The 21,985-nt window shown below is 38.6% G+C and overlaps 1 protein-coding gene across 1 annotated transcript in view; it reads right to left on the bottom strand.

The window, feature by feature from the left end:
• The window catches only part of LOC131993246 (protein kinase C epsilon type-like), a 113,308-nt gene that overhangs the window by 67,982 nt on the left and 23,341 nt on the right, over positions 1-21,985 (bottom strand). Inside the window, exon 2 of the mRNA XM_059359051.1 lies at positions 6,425-6,488. Within this exon, the coding sequence (XP_059215034.1) occupies positions 6,425-6,488 (64 nt within the window). The remainder of the gene's footprint in view (positions 1-6,424; positions 6,489-21,985) is intronic.

Below are 21,985 nucleotides of genomic sequence, written 5' to 3' on the forward strand. Positions count from 1 at the left end.
ATTCAGAGCAACACACTCTCCCAGCTGAGAGCAACATTTCACCTGCATTTAGCAACAGGCTGCAGCTAATTGTGCAGTCCTGGAGACAACAGTGTGTGTGTGTGTGTGTGTGTTTGTGTGTGTGTGTGTGTGTGTGTGTAAGCTAATAGGTTGATTGCAGCTCTCAGGCCTGACAGTTCACCCATGTGTTCTCTGCTATGCAAACACATTTAAGTAATGACTGCAATTTCATCCACTCTCTCTCCACACACACACACACACACACACACACACACACACACACACAGACACACACGCGGGGGTACATAAATATACATTGTAAGACTGCGGACAAAAAAACGAACAGAGAGACACATGAAATCGAATCAAAACATTAAAGAACAAATTTATGAGAGTGAGAAAAGGAAAAGTCCTTCTCCTGATGACATCTCTTCTTCACTCTGATCTCTTTCTCTCTCTCTTGCTACCTCCCTCATTCTCTCTCTCCATCTCTTTTTTTCGATGATGTAACTGGTCCATTAGAGAACACTCCACTTTACTAATCAATTTATCAACCCCCTCCCCCCTCTTTTGACCTCCGGTTAACTCCCTCTCTGTCTTTCTCTTCTTCCATTCGGTCATGTCTCTCTAACACACACACACACACACACACACACACACACACACACACACACACACACACACACACACAAATACACAGCTGCATGAACAATGATAAAAATTCACCCTGTCATCTCTGGAGAAGTGGACTAATATCTGATAGGTACTTTGATGAGACAAACACTTTTTAGTTTAAGATTGTTTCAAATTTTTATCTTCAGTTTCAGAAGATCTGTTCGGGGGAGGGCTGGATGACTGTAAAGCAATAGCACAAAATGAGTCCAAATCCAGAGCCAAATCATTATTTTAGGGATCTTTTAGTGACCAGTAAACACTATAACAGAGATCACTTTTACCAGAAATCTTTCAGATCTGATGGATTCTAAATAAAACCTTACCTTTATTTTTTAGCTTGTTTAATGAGGTTAACAGTTATATAACACAAAATACACTTGTCATATTTTTTCTTGTTCTTTATTCTTTCTTATTGACAAAATAACAGTAACTAAGTGCCTTAATTGCTACAGTAAAAATCATGGCCAATTTAAATTTTAAAATGGCAAAAAGTATTATTTTTGTGTTCCGGCTTTACCAAAAACATACCAACCTAGAGTTGGTATGTTACATAAGTTGGGCACAGCTTTTGACTGTTGTGACCAATTATGATAGTGTAAATGTTGCGGTGATGACACTGGTTACTTGGTCAGAGACTGGCAGTTTTCTGGTGCTGCACCTGGAGCTGATTTCTGAAAAAAGCTGCCACATTCACCCTACCCTCCTAACACCTCTCTCTCTTAGAAATGTGTGACAGTTGACCTCTATGGGTCCTCTATGTGTGTGTGTGTGTGTGTGTGTGTGTGTGCGTGTGCGTGAGTGTATGTGTGTGTGTGTGTGTGCGTGTGTGTCTGTGTGTGTCTGTCTGTGTGTGTGTGTGCGCGTGTGTGTGTCTGTGTGTCTGTGTGTGTGTGCGTCTGTGTGTGTGTGTGTGTGTGTGTGTGTGTGCGTGTGTGTCCCTGTGTGTGTGTCTGTGTCTGTGTGTGTGTGCGCGTGTGTGTGTGTGTGCGTGTGTGTGCGTGTGTGTGTGTGTGTGTGTGTGTGTGTGTGTGTGCGTGTGTGTGCGTCTGTGTGTGTGTGTGTGTCTGTGTGTGTGTGTGTGTGTGTGTGTCTGTCTGTGTGTGTGTGTGTGTGTGTGTCTGTGTGTGTGTGTGTGTGTGCGTGTGTGTCTGTGTGTGTGTGTGTGTATGTGTGTCTGTGTCTGTGTGTGTGTGCGTGTGTGTGTGTGCGTGTGTGTGTGTGTGTGTGTGTGTGTGTGTGTGTGTTCATGCCTGCTTCACATTTCCACACTTATCCATGCTCTACAAATCTGACTCACGCCAAGTGTTAGACAGACAATGACTCAGCTAGTGTGTGTGTGTGTGTGTGTGTGTGTCACCTCTCACCCTAACTGGATGTCTTCATGCTGCCAAAAGGGAAACTAAGCAACTAGTAAGCCTGACATTTAGGCTATTATAAATAATAATCAAAAAAACTATACTGCCCAACAAAGTCTAACTGCAGTAACTACATTTTTGGTCGAAATTGAGTTATAACTCAAAATGAACTCCTTGATGTGTGACAAAGTTTTAGATTTCACTTTTGCTTTATTTCAGAGAAATAATAACATAAAAAACACAAAATCCAACTCAAAACCAAGCAGTAATTGCACTTACCACGGTCTGCTTTGGATATATATACTAATTTAAACATATAAATAATAGAAACGATAAGTTTATTTGATAGGGAAATTATTATCTAGATAGTGATGAAGTAAAAAAGTGAGATAGAATTATATTAAGACAAAAATATAATATTAAGTCTAAAATACAGAAATCTTTGAATAGAGTTGTTAAACACTTTTAAATACACTGATAACAAAATCAATTTGAAAATGTTTATTCACTGAAAACTAAATATAAAAGCTGGAAGAAGACAACAACATTATAGTTACTGCACTCTGTTTTTGCATTACTATTAGAACCTTTTACAGCAAAACCAGAGTGCAGTAACTACGTTTTTGGGGTCAAAGGTCAAGTAAGTCGTCATTATTTTTGAGCATAAAAATTACATCATCAATACATAACACTTACCTACCTATAACCCATTTGGCTGGCCAGTTTCAAAAACATAAAAAAAAACTTTAAAGCAGTTTTTCTCAGTTTTACCTTTTGTGTAGTTACTGCAGTTAGACTTTGTAGGGCAGTATAGATAGGATAGATGTTGCAGGGATGATATGCATTGCATTGCAATATGCATGCATGATGCATTATGATTATTTTTTTGCTGATAAGCTCCTGTGGTCATGTGAACTGTTTGACCTCTCTGAGCAACAGGAAAAGTCAGGGTGCAGAGTTGTTGATACAGAGCGATTGATACCGCAGACTGTGGTTCGCCTGTGTTGGTCTGTTTTAAATATGGAGGCCATCTTTCAAGAAGCTTAATAAAGCAGTTACAGCTGCCTGAATGTAACCAGACCTCAACCAGAGAGACCATTTGTGTTTGGAACAGTTACATGTTCTGGAAGGCACTGGCAATGTTTTAATTTATTTAGTGTTTTGCTTCTAATTCTGTAAAATGCTAGAAAAACAGTGTTTTTACGTGATTTAAATCTCACAGTGAACATAAAGTGACTTCCAGGAGAAGATTACAGACTCTCTCACCACATCATCTCACATTATAAATAACGAGGTGATCTTGGAGCTCCGAGTCAAACGCTGAACTCTGCGTCGCCATTAAACTTCAGCTGAAAAGCACTTACTGCATGACATCATGTCTCTTATTACTCTACAGGAGAAACACGCACAAATACACAGGAAACTCACTTTGTCTATTTCCTGATGCAATGGATAAGCGACAGACTGACTCAACACTTTACTTGACCACAGTGTGATACACACACACACACACACACACACACACACGAAAGAGGTCTTCATTTAACTCTATGGAGTTTAATCCTTTTCATCCTGCCTGTACACACCACTAATAATATTGTTTAAATGCCATGTTGGTTAATTTTTTTCAGCAGAACCTCACCTATATGACCTAATAATTATTTTTATTTTATTATTTTTTTCTGACTTACTGGATCAACAGTTTGAACCCAAAAGAAACAAAGAAAAAACAACATAAAATGTGATTTTGTATCAGGTTTTTTTTTGTACTTTCAAAACACTATCATGCTCAATAAGATATTTGAAATGTTGCAAATATAACATATAAGAGGGTTCCATCCAGTTCTATCATTTTATACTAAATATATTTGAGCTTGTCTCCAGTTTTACTTGGTATATCATCATCAAACTGAAACTGGCCTCATGGAGTTTACAGCCAGAACTTTAGAGGTAAATTCATGGTAGAGCTTGACGCTGCTTTGTTTTTTTGTCATGAAGAAGTAACGCTTTGGTGCTTTTGGTGACTCCAGAGGGTTAAAACTAGAAAGTAAAAGTCGGTGTAAACAGATAGTGCTACTTTTAATGTAGCATATCAGAGAGTAAGTGTTTGTTAAAAATCAATTTGATGGTGACTGATTTGAAATGAGAGGCAGATGTGAAGATTGAGAAAGAGGAAGAGGCAGCAGGGAAGTGTTACTCAACACACAAGGAGCTTTTACTCTTAGAAAGCTCTTACTGAGCAACCACACACACACACACACACACACACTGGACATATAGCACATCAAAGAGAGGCCTCAGTGGAAAAACAGCAGTCTAATATACTCAATATACTGTATTCATATATATATATATATATATATCTCACTGATTGAATGCCACACTGCTATTTTTTTGAACACACCACTTTCATCTGATAACCCAATTACACAGAGCTGCATATCACCAATACTGGGTCTTGTTGGTTTTCTGAGAATCTACTGCACCTACTGGAACCTTGTTTGCCATGTAACAATAAAAAATATACTAAAAACCTGAATTAATGTGGATAGTCACATTGGACTGCTATTATATTGAACACTACTGAATGCGAATGTCTATATTGTATTCAGAATTAGTTTATATGTAAATTCATCCATCCATTTATTTTACTTACATGGAGAGCATCACTCCCAACTTTTATAACAGAAGCTGTTATTTTCCCATTATTCCTCGTTATGACAACATTTTAGTCAGTGACCGTGCTCGAAAGGTTGTGAACCTTTTTTAAAGTGTGATCACAACCAGGTAGACTCATGGTGCACAGGCCTCTGTTTGAGCCTGTTCACACATGTAAAGTGCACACTTACACAGTCATGAGAGGGCTCTTCATTTGATAGCAGGTCGACATGCCTTTTTAAGTGTAGTGACACATTTGCTGCCTGGAGGGAAAACTGCAATACTTAACATGGGTATATTACTAGAGTTTTTGTGCTCAAAAGAATGGACTTCAACTGAGATAAAAATACCTCATTATAAGTTTTATATTGGAATTCATGAAAAGTCAGTGCACAGTATAAAATTAGAATATTTCTAAATTGTATCTTGCTGATAAAAGGACCGAAACAAAGCCAAAACTGAACAGTTGTTGCATATTAAAAGTATGTTTTTGGGGATTTTATTCTTTTTAATGAATCGTATAACATAATGAGATTATTGGTTTGTTTTCCCTTCCAAAAAAGTAACTGCAATTTCAGTTGCACAAAATAATCTAATAATCATTATTTTTATACATTAGGTATGCAACTCTTAATCACTCAATGATATGATATGATATGATAATAAGTTAATGAAAGTGGTTATAAAACTGCTCAAATTCATAAAACACACAACTTCCAGGTGAATGATGAAAGTTTTGGGTTTTCAACACTGGGTTTCTAGGGCAAAAATAAGAGGAACTTGGTAGGTACCATCAGCTGTGACAGCCACAATGACTCAACAAAAAATCAACAGAAGTGAACAACTACCGGCTGAAAACTTCTGTGACCATTATATAACAGTACTTTTCCGCCATTTAAAGGGGAAAACAACTGAACATAAAAACTGGGTCCGGGACTCGATTAAAAAAAAAAATCTAATTAATTAGAGGCTTTGTAATGAATTAATCGAAATTAATCGCATTTTAATCTCATATAAATATTTGACCTGAAAACAGTGAGAAGTAATTTTTTTCACATGGATTTTTAGTATACCATTGAATAATGACTGAATACATAAGCTTAAGCAACAAAAATATTGTTTATTTTTGTTCAAGTCCAACAGACCAGTGCAATTTTTGCTATTAAGTGTAGCAATAGCATATTTAGAAATATAGTACATTTCATAAATAGGTAGACCTTCTGTAAACTAGAATACTTTGGTTTTTGAAGTAAAACACAATCCATGCTAGCTACCACACTAGCCGCTAGCTGCTATGTGTTTTGCATTGAGGTGATACTTGAGGCTGGATGTGCTGCTATGGTGATATGTGAATTCCTTGTTGCATAGCAACACAACCATGCTCTTATCGACGCTTCCATCCCTTGTTTTTTTTGTAACAAAATGTCCCATCATCCACGGGGCCAACCAAAGCGTCTCATCAGCTTCTTCCTTCATGTTCACTGTGGTTTGTTGTTGTCTGAACTCAGTTGGTGCTCCAGTATAATCGGTCCGCCTGAAACTCATCCAGTGAGAAACGTTCCGCGGTGCAAAAATAAGTGCGATTAAAATGCGTCAATTTTTTTAACATGTTAATTTTTGTGTAATTAATTAATTAATCTTGATAAACGCGTTAAAGTCCCGGCCCTAATAAAAACATAACATATAATTCTGTCTTTCATATATGTGAGCTGGTGTTGGAGGCCATTAGTTCTTACCTTCACTGGAAGATCCTGATAGGTCGATAACGACATACACCTTCCCCTCTGGCTCCAGGTCAATCTGCCGACAGACAGGTGATGAAAAAAGGACAGAGTTAGGAAAGCTAATATGAGGGAAAAAAGCTGCTTTATTTGGTGTATGTTGTGTACAGCAGTGATTCCCAACAGCTGTTCCGCGGTACACAAGTGTGCCGTGAGAAATCATCAGGTGTGCTGTGGAAGATTATCCAATTTCACCTGATTGGTACTCTAAGTGAGCAGCGTGTAGTGAGAGGCAGAACAATTAAATGCTCTTCCAACAGAGAGCAGTGTATCAGATATATCCAGCAGCCGGAACAGTATTGCCAACTTAGCGACTTTGACTCTATATTTAGCCCCCCCTAAGCGACTCTTTTTCAAAAAAAGCGACTAGCAACAAATCTAGCGATTTTTTCTGGTGTTATTGGAGACTTTTGGAGAGTCGTTACTTTTCTTATCGAGCCGCGGGTGCTTCCTTGGGCCCCTAACCCGTCCCAAAGCACTCACAAGCGGCCCAGTCCTCCAAATTTGCAAATTTATCGCACATGTACAAAGTCAGAATTGTGACAGATGACAGTGCATTTGCAGTTCTAAACATATTTAGGGTGTTTTTACTCATTCACATAAAATATGTGCCGTGGCTCAAAAAAGGTTGGGAAACACTGCTCTACAGAACGGAAGTTGCATAAAAAAATGCTTATAAATGTGCAGAGACATTACTTCAGTGGTATTTGTCTTGTTGTTTACTTCATTCTTGTTGCAGGACACAAACAGCTGACACGTCCCTGCCGCCCCCAACTTTTATGAGTCTTACACCAAGTACATTGTCCATATTTTAGATACACACTTAATAGAGAGGAAGCAGGAAACTCCAACATCAATTTTTTGCTTTTTAGACGGACAAATTAAAAATATTGTGTAGATGAAGCAGTTGCTCGGAGGTTAGAATCTTACAAATTATGAATAAGAGACACAAAGGAAATTAAATAAAAAATGTTTTACAATCAACAAACTTCATGCTAAAATATTAAAAGAGTAATTAATAGACTGTGTTATTGCATTGCACTGGAACAAGCCTGCAACTCATGATTCATTGTCATAAACCTGCCGATTATTTTCTCAATTCATCTTTTTAGAAAATAGTAAAAATGTCCAACATAAAAAATTGCTTGTTTTTATCCAATAAACAGCCCAAATGATACTCCTTTTAAAAAAAAAAAAAAAGACTGTTAAGACGACAGCCCTGTCAATATAACTATTTTATATTATTTCCCATAGATTCCCCATAGTGCTTCAAACTGATGTCGGAAAAAAAAAAAAATTCTTAAGCTGTCTACCCACTCAGTAGCACCACAAATGTGTTGTCAGCCTGTGGGAAACTGTGTGATCGTAACATCCTGTTTGGCTGAAATCTCATAGTGTCACTTGCAACACGGCGGTAATGTGGTGACATGCAAGAGAAGAAGAAACACACTGGTGTGGGACTTATAGAGAAACTGGAGGTTGACACATATCCTGTCACACACCCACACCTCACACACATACATAGACACACACACACACACACATACACACACACACACACACGCACACACACACACACACACGCATGTCGGAGGCAGAATGTGTTTAGGCCAGAGAGAAGCTCAAGGGAGTTAAGACAATTGCTGCTCTGCAATGTATTGAGTGTCTGCACGTGTATGTGGAGTGTGTGTGGGTGATTCTCATGAACATGGTTACAGCTTATAGCAAAAATCCAAGAGCATTGAATGCATATTTTCTTTGACCCTTTATAACCTATACAATCTAAAGTCACTGTTTAATATGAATTTATAGTCTATTTTAAAAATGTTAAGGTATTTTCTGACATTTTTGGAGACACTGTGAGCAAAATTCATTACTGTAACACATTTTTAAATTAAAAAAATAACGCACGTTTTTTTTTCTTTGGCAAGCACTTGAATATGCTCAATTGTAGCTGGCATTACCAAAATGCATTTTATTAAAATACACATATTTTGATGCAAACGATTCTATCATTACCATAACATTTAACCATCTCATCAATTTTCATTCAGATTTTGTTCTTTATACATTGTTAAACACCATTATGTTTGATTATATTCTGTTAAATTATAAATTTTTAAACAAATGTATATTTATTTTTATAAAGTTTATTAAATATTTATTGTATATAAGTGTGGGGAAACCATGACATTTTTATCTGGACGCATTACGGTAATGAATTTGTGAATCAAAAATATGTTTAAAAATATAGAAAATATTATTTTAACACAAAACAATGAATTGTGCCTCATTATGGCTATATTGTTCACTCATATAAAAGTGAAATATATTTAGTTTAATAAAGTATGTCCTTATAATCTTCACAGACATAACTTAGACTGGCTTCATGAGAATCACCCGTGTATGTGTGTGTGTGTGTGTGTGTGTGTGTGTGTGCGTGTGTGTGTGTGTGTGTGTGTGTGTTTGTGAGCATGCCTGAGTGCATTGGAGCTCATCTCGTGAAAGCAAGTGGGCATCGGCCGGGGGCTCACAGAGATTCTACCAGCAGCTTGCACCACCCACGGTGTCCATAATCCCCCCCCGTTTGCACACACACACACACACACGTGCACAGCACTAAGTGAAGACTTGGTGCAGTGCAGGCGAACAGGCGTGGGTTCAGTAATGTATACAGTAGGAGATGGAAAGCAGAGAGAGACGGATGAGGGGGAGGACAGAGAAAGTTTGTGGGCTCTTTCCAATGTGAAAGTGCAGAGGGGGGAGGAGGGGGGAGGAGGGGGGCAGCACCCGAACTGCAATTACTTTGTTTTTAGTTTGTTAACACACTCTCTTTTAACGTCCAGTGTTTTCTTGTTCCAGGAACGCCACGTTTTTTTGGGCTTAATGGATTTTCATTATTAAGCGGGACAGAACACTGAGAGCAGTTTGAGCTTTAACTGGATAATTATTCCCATCCATCTACATTTTCTACAAGAAGGAGCGGAAGGAAGGAAGTTGTTGTGGCAGATGGACAGATGAGGGTGGCAGAATATTATCATGAATTGGCAGAGGACGGGTGGTGGGGGGAGCCACTTTCTGTTTGTTGTGTAGGATTTTATATAAGAACAAATTGCGTAAATTTGCGATGTTTTGTTCGCAGCTTCAATCAAAGAAAGATTAGCTTTGTCTTTTCTATCAGATATGGAGAGAAGAAGAGTAGGAGTATCAACAACTGCATTAGCCAAGTGTTTTGTTTCTGCATGCGTACACACTAAAACCAGACTGGCTAAAACAATGTTTCCTGGAGAAGGGAAGACATGGAGTGCAGATTATATGGAGGCATCGAAAGTTAAAAAAGCTTGGGCTCATTGTTTTTGGTTTGAATATTTTGTTTGAATGTTAAATAAAATTATTTCAAAGACGGCATAAAAAATAAGACTCCACAAAAGTTGCAACCTTTTGACATATATTCAATTGAAAACTGTACGAAGACAGTATTTGCTATTTAGATTATTATATCTTAATTAAAAATGACAAACATTTGTTTTCTGCCAATACACACTGCAGGATAAAAGTACTGAAAGTGAAAGTGAGATCAAAAACACACCTGCAGTTACCAGTTTTGGCCACAGGTGTCACCAAAGACAAAACTGAGATCTTTGAGCCTGTAACTCTAAACAACTGATCACAACTCAGACAACCTGAGACAAGGAATCACAAACAGCCAAGCCAAAACAGTTTGGGAACTAATGTATGAAGACATAATATTATATTTCAAGGCATTGTTTTGGCCACTGGGATCTAGCAGCACTGTTGACGAATTCTAGGCCATTTGCTTAACCCTTTGGAGTTTGGGGCTATTTTGTCGGTTTTTGACTCCTTTTCATTCTGTATAAACCACTTAAAAATCTTTACCATGACGTGTTGGTATCATTGTTTTCAGCACAACCTCACCTATATGACCTGATTATTATTTTTTTCATTTTCAAATACTGGGTCAACATTTTGAACCCCCCCAAAAAAACACTAGAAAATTACACAAAAAATTACAAAAACACACACAAAAAACACATAAAAACACACAAAGAAATGACAAAAACACACACAAAACAGTAAACACAAGGATAACATTAAAATGCTGAATAACATGCTGAATGCACACTGCAAAATCTCTTTGCAAAAAGTAAAATCATGTTACTACGCTTTTGAGGACTCCAGAGGGTTAATCAATAAAAAAAAGTGCATAATAAGCTGCAGCCATCCTCCCACAGCTCTAATGTTTAAAACAGTCAACTTACTTTGCAACATTTTATCACAATGAGACAATACAGAGAACAAATTGGATAGAAAATTCTAATTAACGTCCCATTTTCAGTTACTAATAAACCAGTCTCTGTGTGACCCCAAACATCCCAAACACACACACACACACACACACACACAAATACACAGCCCGTCCCTTCCTGTGAGGTCACAGCCCTCCATTCATCAGCTGCTTACTGAGCGTGCTCAGACTCACAGGTGCAGATGTCACTAAATATAGAGCAGGCGGAGGAAGGAAAAGGCCCTTCAGTATGTGTATGTGTGTGTGTGTGTGTGTGTGTGTGTGTGTGTGTGTGTGTTTACGACCGTTGTTGCCGTGTGTTGATCCTTGTACATACGGCGGATGCACCGCGCTGCTTTTACTCCTCCTCCCTGTTTATCTGAGAGCTGACGGCCGGCTGTACGCATGCAGAGGTCAAAGGTCACAGGGAGGGCAGAGTTTTTAAAAACATATGTGAAGCATGTATGGATATGTCTCGCTTTGTCTTTGCCACATGAGAACAAATAAGACGTGTTAGTTTATATCAGGATTTCTTTCTAAGTTTTAATCTTACATGCTTTTTCATCACACTGCCAGTATTTTTTAATGTTTTTTAATCCCACTTCCAACATAATTCTATAATTCACAGCCCTAGTGTCTACCTTCTGTTAAACTCACAAAATAAATCTGCACGCAGTTGATAAATCAGAATTGTTGCTTTTTAAGTATGCAATGAGTGCTACAACAAACATAGCCCAGGCGTTCCTGAGGACAGGGGGTGGTCTACAAGACCTGATTCATCCCTGTTTGCTTTTTAACCCTGACCAGGACATCTACAGCAATATCACATAAGGACCGTTTCCACTACTGGGCAATACCTGGAATGAGGCGGGTCTCACTCGCCCAAACGCCCCTAATTTGAATACGAGCAGTCTGGAGCCGGCTTTTGTCGGGACTTTTTTCGACCCTGTAGAAGAGCAGGGTCTTTTTTCTCCCCTGAAAACAGCCTGGTTACTGATTGGATAGAACGATAAGCGGGATGTGACGTAGTACTCTACACGACAACAACACACGCCGGCAAAGCAGTGTTACCAACTTAGCAACTTTGTTGTTAAATTTAGCTACTTTTCAGACCCCCTTAGGGACTCAGGGCCAGAGGCCGACTCGTTAGCGGCAGTTAGCTACAGTTAGCTCTGTAGCAGTACAGTGTGTATGTGCTGCTGCTGCAGGAGGTGTTCACTTAGCGATCTCTGTTTGTTTACAACAAGCACCGGACACTCTGTGCACAGTTAGTGATGCCATTAATTCACAATCACTATGTTTATGATCAGTGGAGACTCTGTGCATAATTAGCCATGCTGCTTTCAGCTGCTGACGTTGTGCACAGTTAGCGACGGCGAAAACCATACGTCACCTCCGGAGTCTCTAAATCCCTCTGGGGGCTAACTTGTAGTCGAAACACGCAGAGTGAGCGGACTTTTGAGAGGGTGTGGCCTGAGACTTTCGTGGTTAAGGTTAGGTTTAGGACACTTTCCCCCTAGTCGAAACACGGATATAATGACAACACTAATAACTAATTTCAGCTATCTTTTTCCAAAGATTTGCAGGTCCAGGACAGCACACATCACATGGTCATCATGTGGTTAAGTGTGTGTGTGTGTGTGTGTGTGTGTGTGTGTGTGTGTATGTGTGTGTTTGTTTATGTGTGTGTGTGTGTGTGTGTGTGTGTGTGTTTGCATATTGTGCTGCATATTAACCAGGGAATCAAATTTAATATGTTTAACTTATTTGAGAACATCCTTTAACTCTAAGCACACGCACGCACGCACACACACAAACACTCACACAGGCAAATTAAATTGCAGGCTTTAACTCAATTGAGCAGGTTTCCCTCCATCCATCCTAATGCATCTGATGCATGATGTGCTTTTCTGTGAGCGTGTGTGTGTGTGTGTGTGTGTGTGTGTGTGTGTGAGGGCTCCAAGATGATCACTCATTCTGTTGTAATGCTTAAATGCCGTGGTTATTTGTCACAGTTTTACATTTATCAGTGCGCAAAAAAAATATTTATTTTACTTAAACCCATAGTAAACTGCCTGTCACAGTGAATGTAACCAATAGGTAAACACATTTTTATATCATACCATTCCTCACGTGAAATCTGTGTCATTTTAGAGCCAAAACATAATTAAAGTGTCATGAAAAACAACCCTACCCCAGCACACAGCATGTAAGCAAATAAAAGGATTAATCTGCACACAGAACATGCAGTTACACTCTGGGCTGTTTGTGCTGTAAACATGTTTGGCTTCCCTGATAAACCTCCTGTGATTGGTCCAGTAGCTCACATGTGAAGAGGGAGCGCTTGATTGTAGTCACCAGAGACTTAGCAGGGGTTTGAGGAGAAAAAATGTGTTGATTCAGGTTGTGTAGGTTTAACTGTGTGGCCTTGCTGTGCGTGCGTGCGTGTGTGTGTGTGTGTGTGTGTGTGTGTGCGTGTGTGTGTGTGCATGTGTGGTGGCAGCACCTTGCCTAAAAATAAAGGTCCTTCAGTAAGTGATGAGTCCTGTCCATAACTGCCAACTCTGTAACACAGACACACACCCACACACACACCCACCCACACACACATACCCACAGACACACACACAACACAAACATCCCCACAGTGTGTAAAGGTTGAAGTCATGCGCTTTGCATGACATTACTGAACTCTTGGCATAGATTCACTCTAGACAGCACCACACACACACACACACACACACACACACACATACACAAATCCACATCACAAATCAAAATCCCTGACAAAATCAGCTAAAACTGATTTGTTTACTTTTGAAAAGGATTCCCTATTTGAAGAATATATAGGATGAGTTCATCTCAGGTTGTTTTATGGGAGGCATCTTTTGTCATTTTATTATGCAAATGTATTGATCAAAAAGTAATGAGTGATAGCGGTATCTCGATGGACTGTATTTATTAATTTTTTTTACGTCCATAGACTGTATAAATAATGGACGCAGTCACCGTGACGTCACCCATTGGTTTGTGGCCCGTTGGAAGCCTCGAGTTCAGCGTTACACTCGTCGCCATCTTGTGTCGCCATCTTGTTTCTGATACGGGGAGCAGACCATATCTGGACTGTGGAGGAGGAGAGGGATCTGATCACTGACTACAGCCTCTCTACACCTCAACCTGACTGAGAGAAGTCACTGCTAATTCATGTTAGCATTTACTGGAGGATTAACTGGGATGTTAGTTTTGGCTAGCAAAAAACAAAAACAAAATGTATGTTACTTACCTACCTCAAATAATGAACAGCAACTCCTTGGAGTGTCTGTTAGTCTAACCAAACTCTGAACAAGACATTTTTACTGAACAAAACGTTCAAATAAACTGTCATTAAGTGAAAACACATGGTGAAAGGGTCTATGTATGTATAAATACATCTTTTTTGACACAGTGCCATGGACAAATTATCTCGAAGAAGATGTTTTACTAGCGATTGAGAACATAGCGTTGTCCTGAAAAAAATTTCAGAGGTAAAAAATCAAGTGAGAATTTTTTCTCATTTTGTATTGAAGTGGATGGAAATATTACATGAAATATTGTGATATTCTTTTAGGGCCATATCGCCCACCCCTAGTTCCAGCAGATTTTTGTATCATGACTGATGAATCAGTTCAAACTACCAGATTTGGCAAAAAAATTCAAACATGTTTGATTGACTGCCACTGAGGTCGGGTCGGGTCTGTTCCCCTCACTCATGAATACATTTTTGACTGTCTCCAACTAGTGCAGACTACTGTAGACTTTGCCCAACTGGGAATTGTGGGTAAAGTCTGGTTAAAAATCTTGTAGTGTGTCCTCAGCTTAAAAGAGTAGCACAAAATGGTGAGTAACAGCAGAAAGAAAGCAAATTCTCGCATCTGACTTGGTGCATGAAGGGTTTATTTCGACTAAACCAGTAAGAGATTGTAGGACCGCTGAAAAGACGAGCCAAGAGGTTTTCGGTGAGTTTTATTTTGTTTCTGTCACACTTGACAAGGCACTTAAGCTAGTCTTTGTTCAGTGAAAGAGAGAAACTTCAATTTGGAATTTTTCAGGAAAAGAAAAGAATCAAAACAGCAAGAGAGAAAAATCACAGTGAGAATGTGTGAGAGACACAGAGACAAAGAGAGAGAGAGAACAGGGAGGACATTGTGTTGTATCTGTCCTCAGTGACAGGGAGCACACGGCCTCTGTGGAGTGACACACTGCAGACCCTTCACACACACACACACACACACACACACACACACACACACACACACACACACACACAAACACACATTTTATCTATGCTTGTGAGGACCCATCACTGAAATATCACCTCGTAGGACAACTTTTCTTAGGGCTGGGTATCATTTTAAGTTTTTTCAATATATGAGATCTGACTTTTGTTGCAAATTTAAAAGTGATACAAGATGTTTGCCTATGTTCAGTTAGGTCTAGAATAGGCAAAAAACAAAATAGGACGACTACTCTCTGACATTTGGATCCCATTGTCTTCAATTCTTGACATTCTAAACTAAATTAGTCAGGCAGTCCTTCAGTACTGTACATAGTGTGGACTTCAAAGTTGGTGGACTTTCATGAGAGACATTAAATCAAAGCAGCAGGGGCTGAAGACTTGGTGCCTTTTAGTCCCTAGTAGTCCTCGGTTTCTCAGGCTTGCCACAACTCCAGAGCCACAGGCGGCGTTATACAACAGTTCTCACTGATCAAGTACTAACCAGGACTAATAAACTTATTGTGATGTGCAACCATAAAAAAACAAGTCTTAACCCATAAACTGACTTGGATAAATTGAGGATTGGGCAAATTGTCTTTCTCTGTCGAGGTCTAAAAGTCCTAAAAACTCTTCACAGTAATAAAAGGACAGTGGGTACACATGTAGAGGTTTCTGATAAAACCCACAGTGCCCAGCAGTATAATATGCACTGAAATGAATACCTCTTACAGTTGATGTGTCAGTTTATGATCAACAAATGGACATAAATAAATAAAAGCAGCGAGCCTCAGAACACACACACACACACACACACACACATTTAGGTACAGCAGAATAACTTTATACAGCTGGACTCACTCCTGCTGCTAATGCACTGGATTGACTTCAAACAAACCAGATTGAGCAGACACACACACACACACACACACACACACACACACACACGGCCTGCTGTCGGCAGCCTCTCATGCCCGACCTCCTGTTTTGCTGTGTCTGTCTATGCCTAATTTGTCCCTGTTGAATAAGTGATGCTGCAGCATTATGAGCAGGCCAGCTAAGGTGCCACACACACACACACACACACACACACACACACACACACACACACTCTCTCTCTCGCTCTCTCATACACACAGGTTCTCTGCCTCACATAAACCACTTAGACCTGGGTTAACTGTACAGAAAGACTCGTTTTTCTACCTGTTGTAACTTATGAAAGAAAGGTTTTTTTTATTTTACTTATCATGTAAACAAAATAGAGTACCATCATCTGTTGAGCTGAACTGAAGATTTATTTATCTTTTCATTTTATCTTGACTTAGTATTCACTTAAGAGTTTTACAGACATGTATGTATCTGTGTGTGTATGTGTGTGTGTGTGTGTGTGTGTATAGATATATGCATTACTTATTTTTATACATATATATAAATGCCCCCCCCCTTTTCTCCTTCCAGTTATTTATTTATTAATTTTATTTTCATCATCATTATTGCTATCATTATTGTTGTTGTTTTCTTGTATGTGCCTTCTTGTTCTATGTTGTTCACCGTTTGAAAGTTGGTAATTGGTTTGTGCAGCAGAAGGTTATGAGTTCCACCTTTACTGATGACGGTAATAATCAGAGATTTCGTACTGTGAACCAAGAGAGAAGTTGTTATTTTCAACGGCAGCATGTTGCAGCTTTACTCTTTCCAATCTTGACTTTCACAATAAAAGCCCATGCTAAGAGGCGGCTCAACAAATACCTTGCAACTCGACAAAGTAGCTTTCTTAGCTATCACAAGTAGCAGAAACTGTGTCAACTCTACCCTCCACCACGCATACATGCACCACCCCTTATTTTCTCATTAGTTTATTTTAGTATATCTTAGTATTTTTTGTTTAATTTTTTCATTAATTAATTATTATTATTTTTTTTATATATATTTATTTATTTCCATTTTTTTTTTTTTTGCTGTTGTCGTTATTCCTTTTCTTGGAGATCCTCATTTGGGAAATACCAGTTTGCCTTGTATATATGTTTGTCTGTTTACCCTATGTTTTGTTATTGACTTTAAAAAAGGAAAAAAAAAAAGCAAGGTACAATATTGTAAAGAAAACGAAATGACTGATTATATAAGCCTTGCAATAAAGTATTAACTCTACCCTCCACCGACATCTATCTGCATTTATAGAGGAGGCAAAGAAGGTGAAGAGGCTCTTTCAACTTAGCTAGATCACTAAGTAACAAAACGTGGATACTTATCAATACTAGCAGCTGTTAAACTCTGTCTTTATCATGCCACAGAGAGTAATACGGTTCAATTCAGTGTTTGCACCAAATAAGGTTTCCTGTTTTCAATTCACACTCATTTCTGCTCTTATCAATTAAACACTTTCGTGCCTCCTGCAGCCAGATGAAACCGGTCACCGAGTTCCCAGTAAACAGGCTTCTCCTGCAGAAGGTGAAGAGAAAAAATACAAACATGGAGTTGTGAACATTTCTCTATTTCTCTCAGTTATGCAGAGTTAACATTTATCAGCTCTGCCCGCTGACTGCTACAGAGGGAGACCAGAGGAAGAGCTGCTGGATGATTTATGGCCCACAAGATCTATTTTGGACATTTTGGTTGGAGGGGGGAACTTTGGGGAGATTTCAAATTAAGATTAAAAGTGATTATGTCAGTCACAGCCTGCTACTTGTTTATTCCACAGATATCTAACACCTCTTTACTTTAAAGTCAGAGTAAACTGAATTTGCAGTCAAAGATTTAAGAAATTGCAATCCAACTGATAAAATCATGGAAATGATTCTTGTGCCGTACAAGCATGGCCAATATTTGTATGTACTGTTATGTGTATGTGTACAGTTTCACACAGATGGAGATAACGGAAGAGAGAGAAGCAGATATGGAGGAGTGACGTGTCTATTAACCTCTAACTGACTCATGGCAGGATTGATGATACCTGTGATGGAGGAGGAGGAGGAGGAGGAGGAGGAGGAGGAGGAGGACACAGGGGAGAGGGAGACTGTGGAAACAGAGAGGATCCTGGGAGCAGATAGTCAAATGTATTGGGAGAGCGCCCCAAGGCCAGGTGCATAACAAATATGCAGAAGGTAAATAAAGCTGTGCCTGCACATGGTTGTGATAAAATTCGTAATAACTGTGAGTCTGGGTGCATGATGTCCTGATTTATATTCCCATATTTAGCCATTATTGGCCTTATCAACCATTCCACTGATCAGCACTTATTGGTTGAGCCTTCTTAAGATCCTTGTTTCTCGTGGCCAGTGCCAATATCAATATTTGAGAGTTGATCAAATGGATTTTTTTTATTTTTTTATTACAAAAAAACAACTTTGATAAGAATCCATTATATTATGTTGGTATATTGGGACTATGATGTACTTAAAAGGACATTTTACGATTTTTTTTTTTTTCCTTGAATTCGTGATCTCAAACATACGGAAGAGGATAATCTCATAAATAATGAGAGGAGAAATTCTATCTTCATTATGTAGTTAGAGAAAAAAGTCAAAATGACAGAGAATAAAGTGAACTTTTTGTGTTCTGTAAAGTTGTAAAGATGATCACAGATTGGTTGTTCCCTTGTCAAGTCATCAGAGAAAAATTTGTTTTCTGTCAGAACAGTTACTGCAAACTACAACCTGATTTTCATCAATGTCACAAAATGAGCAATAACCACAATATATAAGGTGTAGTACGACAAAAATCCCCCGACACATAAAAGAGATATTCTTGGCAGAAGCTGCTACAACCATTGTTTTGGGAATCTGTTATATAATCTATGTGAAATTTTTTGACATATAGCAGACATATTTAGGAAAATCAGTTTGTAGCTCACAGTGTACTTTATCAACTCAAAAAGTGACTTTATTCTCCACATTTCTACTTTTTTTCTCAAAATCGTATTTCAACTTTATTCTTGACATTTGCACTTTTTCTCGAAATGCATAAGAAAAATGTTTTTTCCTCCTCTCATTTTTTTTTCTCCAAATTGGCCCTAATCCTCTCCCATAAAAACATATCTTTGACATACTGGGAAATATCAAAGGCAGACTTAAAAAAAATAATAAAATGAAGTACACACACAAAATACACTTTTGGCAAAGTATTGATCGATATGTAGACTGCAACAAAATCACACACACAATAAAACTGCCAAACAACACAAACTAATATTGTTCTGGGCTGGGCGATATGGACCAAAAGTCATATCCGATAAACGATATAAATCCCGATATTTTTTATCGCAAAGTGAGAGCAAATGTTCAGTCAAAGTCAAATATGACATGTCACAACTATTTTTATTGAATCCATTTAAGTGAACAAAAATACTGGAAATATAACAACAGGAGTACCTTTTTTTAAAATACAAGGTTCACTAAAGTGCCAGGGCTCCCTTGAAAAAGAGGTTCTTAATCTCAATGGGATATTCCCTGGTTAAATAAAGGTTAAATAAAAAATAAAATAAAAAATTTAAAAAAGTGCACAATTGAATAAAAAAATACCCTAAATAAAATAGACTATGAAATAAAATAGGCCAATCTTTTCCTGAAATATATATATATTTATATGAGAACAGAATAACAAACATTACAAAAGAACTACCGTATTTCCTCAATTTAAAGCCGGGCCCTGATTAAGGACTGGCCTCGTTTAGTAAAAAAAAATGTTATTAAATAAAAGCCGGCCTCTTTTATAAGCCGGGTGTCTTACTGGTGTTATGTCAAAGTCTCGCGCTGTCCTAGTCATTCTCTGTAAAGTCGAGCCGTATACGAACGTTCTTCTGGGCTTTTTAGTAGTTTAGACATTTTAAATCCTTCTTAAAATGAACATTCAGCGTCCAATATGGCTGACATCCGGGTAACTGGCTACAATGCGCTGTGTAAAACACTCTAAAAAGTGCCGGTCAGAGCTGCTCTGTTTTTATTTTTTCAATAAAAGCCTCCTTCAAATAATAGCCTGCCCCTATTATAACTGAAATTTTATTAATAGAAGCCCCAGCTACTATTTGAGGAAATATAGCAAATATGACAAGCCCTACGAAGGGCAGCATTTATATATAAAGAAAGAAAAAAAAACGATATCGATATGAGCGATATGGTTTAATTCCATATCCCATCTAAAAATATATCGATGTATTTTTTATATTGATATATCGCCCAGCCCTAGTTCCATATTAGATTCCATATAAAATGCACCACATGTCACTTGGCTCACTCTAGAAAAACCAGCACAGAACATGTAGTCTGGAGGACACATGAGGTGAACACATCCTCACTGCACACATTGCACTTTGTTTTCCTTCATACATCTTGAGCTTTAATTCAAAATGTTTGTTGACAGCAAACCATGAAAATGACAAACATCAGACTTCCTGAAAACGAACAGTGAAGTGTTCATTCAGACTTTCACACTTGATTTACTGCCGGACAGAGAAGCTGTATGAACAGAGACAACTGCACTCTATACGTTAATCTCCTCCATAATACTCTCATTATACTCATCTTTATTGCTCTCTCAATCTCAATACGAGTGGAAGAGACCGCCCACACAGCCATCTGCTTCTACTACAGTCACCTACACACACACACACACAAACTCATGTATAAGATAACATAAATACATACATGATGCATTAGGGTTAACATTAACACCATCACATGGCTTTCTGCTTCTATTTAGCATTATTATAAACACACTGCACACCCACACATGTTCATATAGCCCACCCACACACACACACACTGCACAGACAGACAGACAGTATTGTCCGTCCCCCAGTACTAACTCAAAACGTACCTGAAGCATAAGTCGACCCTTAGGTCTTCTTAAAAATTCATATGAGCTCTGTTTGGCCTTTATAAACACACGCTGCAGGCAGCTCTGCTCTCTGCAGGCCCTGAACACACCACATGATGACACACTTCTTAACTGGTACATTACAAACTGACAGAAGCTGATTACTCATGAACATTTCCACATCTGTCCTGGAAGAAGTACTTCCAATGTTTTCAATAACAACACATATTGACTCACATACTGGCAAGAACGGAAGTATTTATACAGTGAAACGTAATATTAGACATGAAGGCTATTTTAGACCAGTTTGATCACCATAGAAGAAGAGCTTCGGATCCATTGCTGTTTACAAAGGCAAGCTGAGAGTAACATGCAGCTAGCTGGCTAGCATCATTTACTGAAGACCAATATTTCTTTCCCACTAACAACAACAAATAAGTTACAAAGTAAGGGAACATTTCTGGTGGATTACTTTGAACCATGGCCCACTGTAAAACCTTTAGTTTTTATTTGCAATTTTTACATTGGGGGATTAAATATCCTGTTTCAACAATTTCGTTCCAATCAAGTTTCCAACAGGACACAAACGTCAGTCTGCTGGGTCGAAGTCCTGTGCTTGTGCCATCAACATCCCCTAACACCTGCCCTGAATGCATCTGCTGTCTGTTGCCACATACACTGACACAATTAAACTTTATGTTTTTTAACAATAAAAACAAACCATTCATAAGGACAGCCAGCATAGTAGGCAACTGCCCAAGGCCTCTGGAACCACATGAGCCCAGAAAGTCAAAAATGAAAACTTTATAATTAAAGTACAAAATCCACAGCAATTCATTCATTCATTCATTCATTCATTCATTCATCTATTCATTATCCTTAACTTCTTATTCAAACTCAGGTCACAGGGGGCTGGAGCCGATCCCAGCTGACAATGGCCGTTACACCCTGGACAGGTCGCCAGACTATCACAGGGAAGACACATGGAGACAATCACGCTCTCATTCACTCATACGGGCAATTTAGAGTCACCAATTAAACCTCAGCTGCATGTCTTTGGACTGTGGGAGGACCCAGAGAGAACCCACACTGACACAGGGAGAAGATGCAAACTCCACACAGAAGAGCTGCAGGTCAAATTCAAACC

This window comes from Centropristis striata, chromosome 20 (assembly GCF_030273125.1).
Source record: "Centropristis striata isolate RG_2023a ecotype Rhode Island chromosome 20, C.striata_1.0, whole genome shotgun sequence".
NCBI lineage: Eukaryota > Metazoa > Chordata > Actinopteri > Perciformes > Serranidae > Centropristis > Centropristis striata.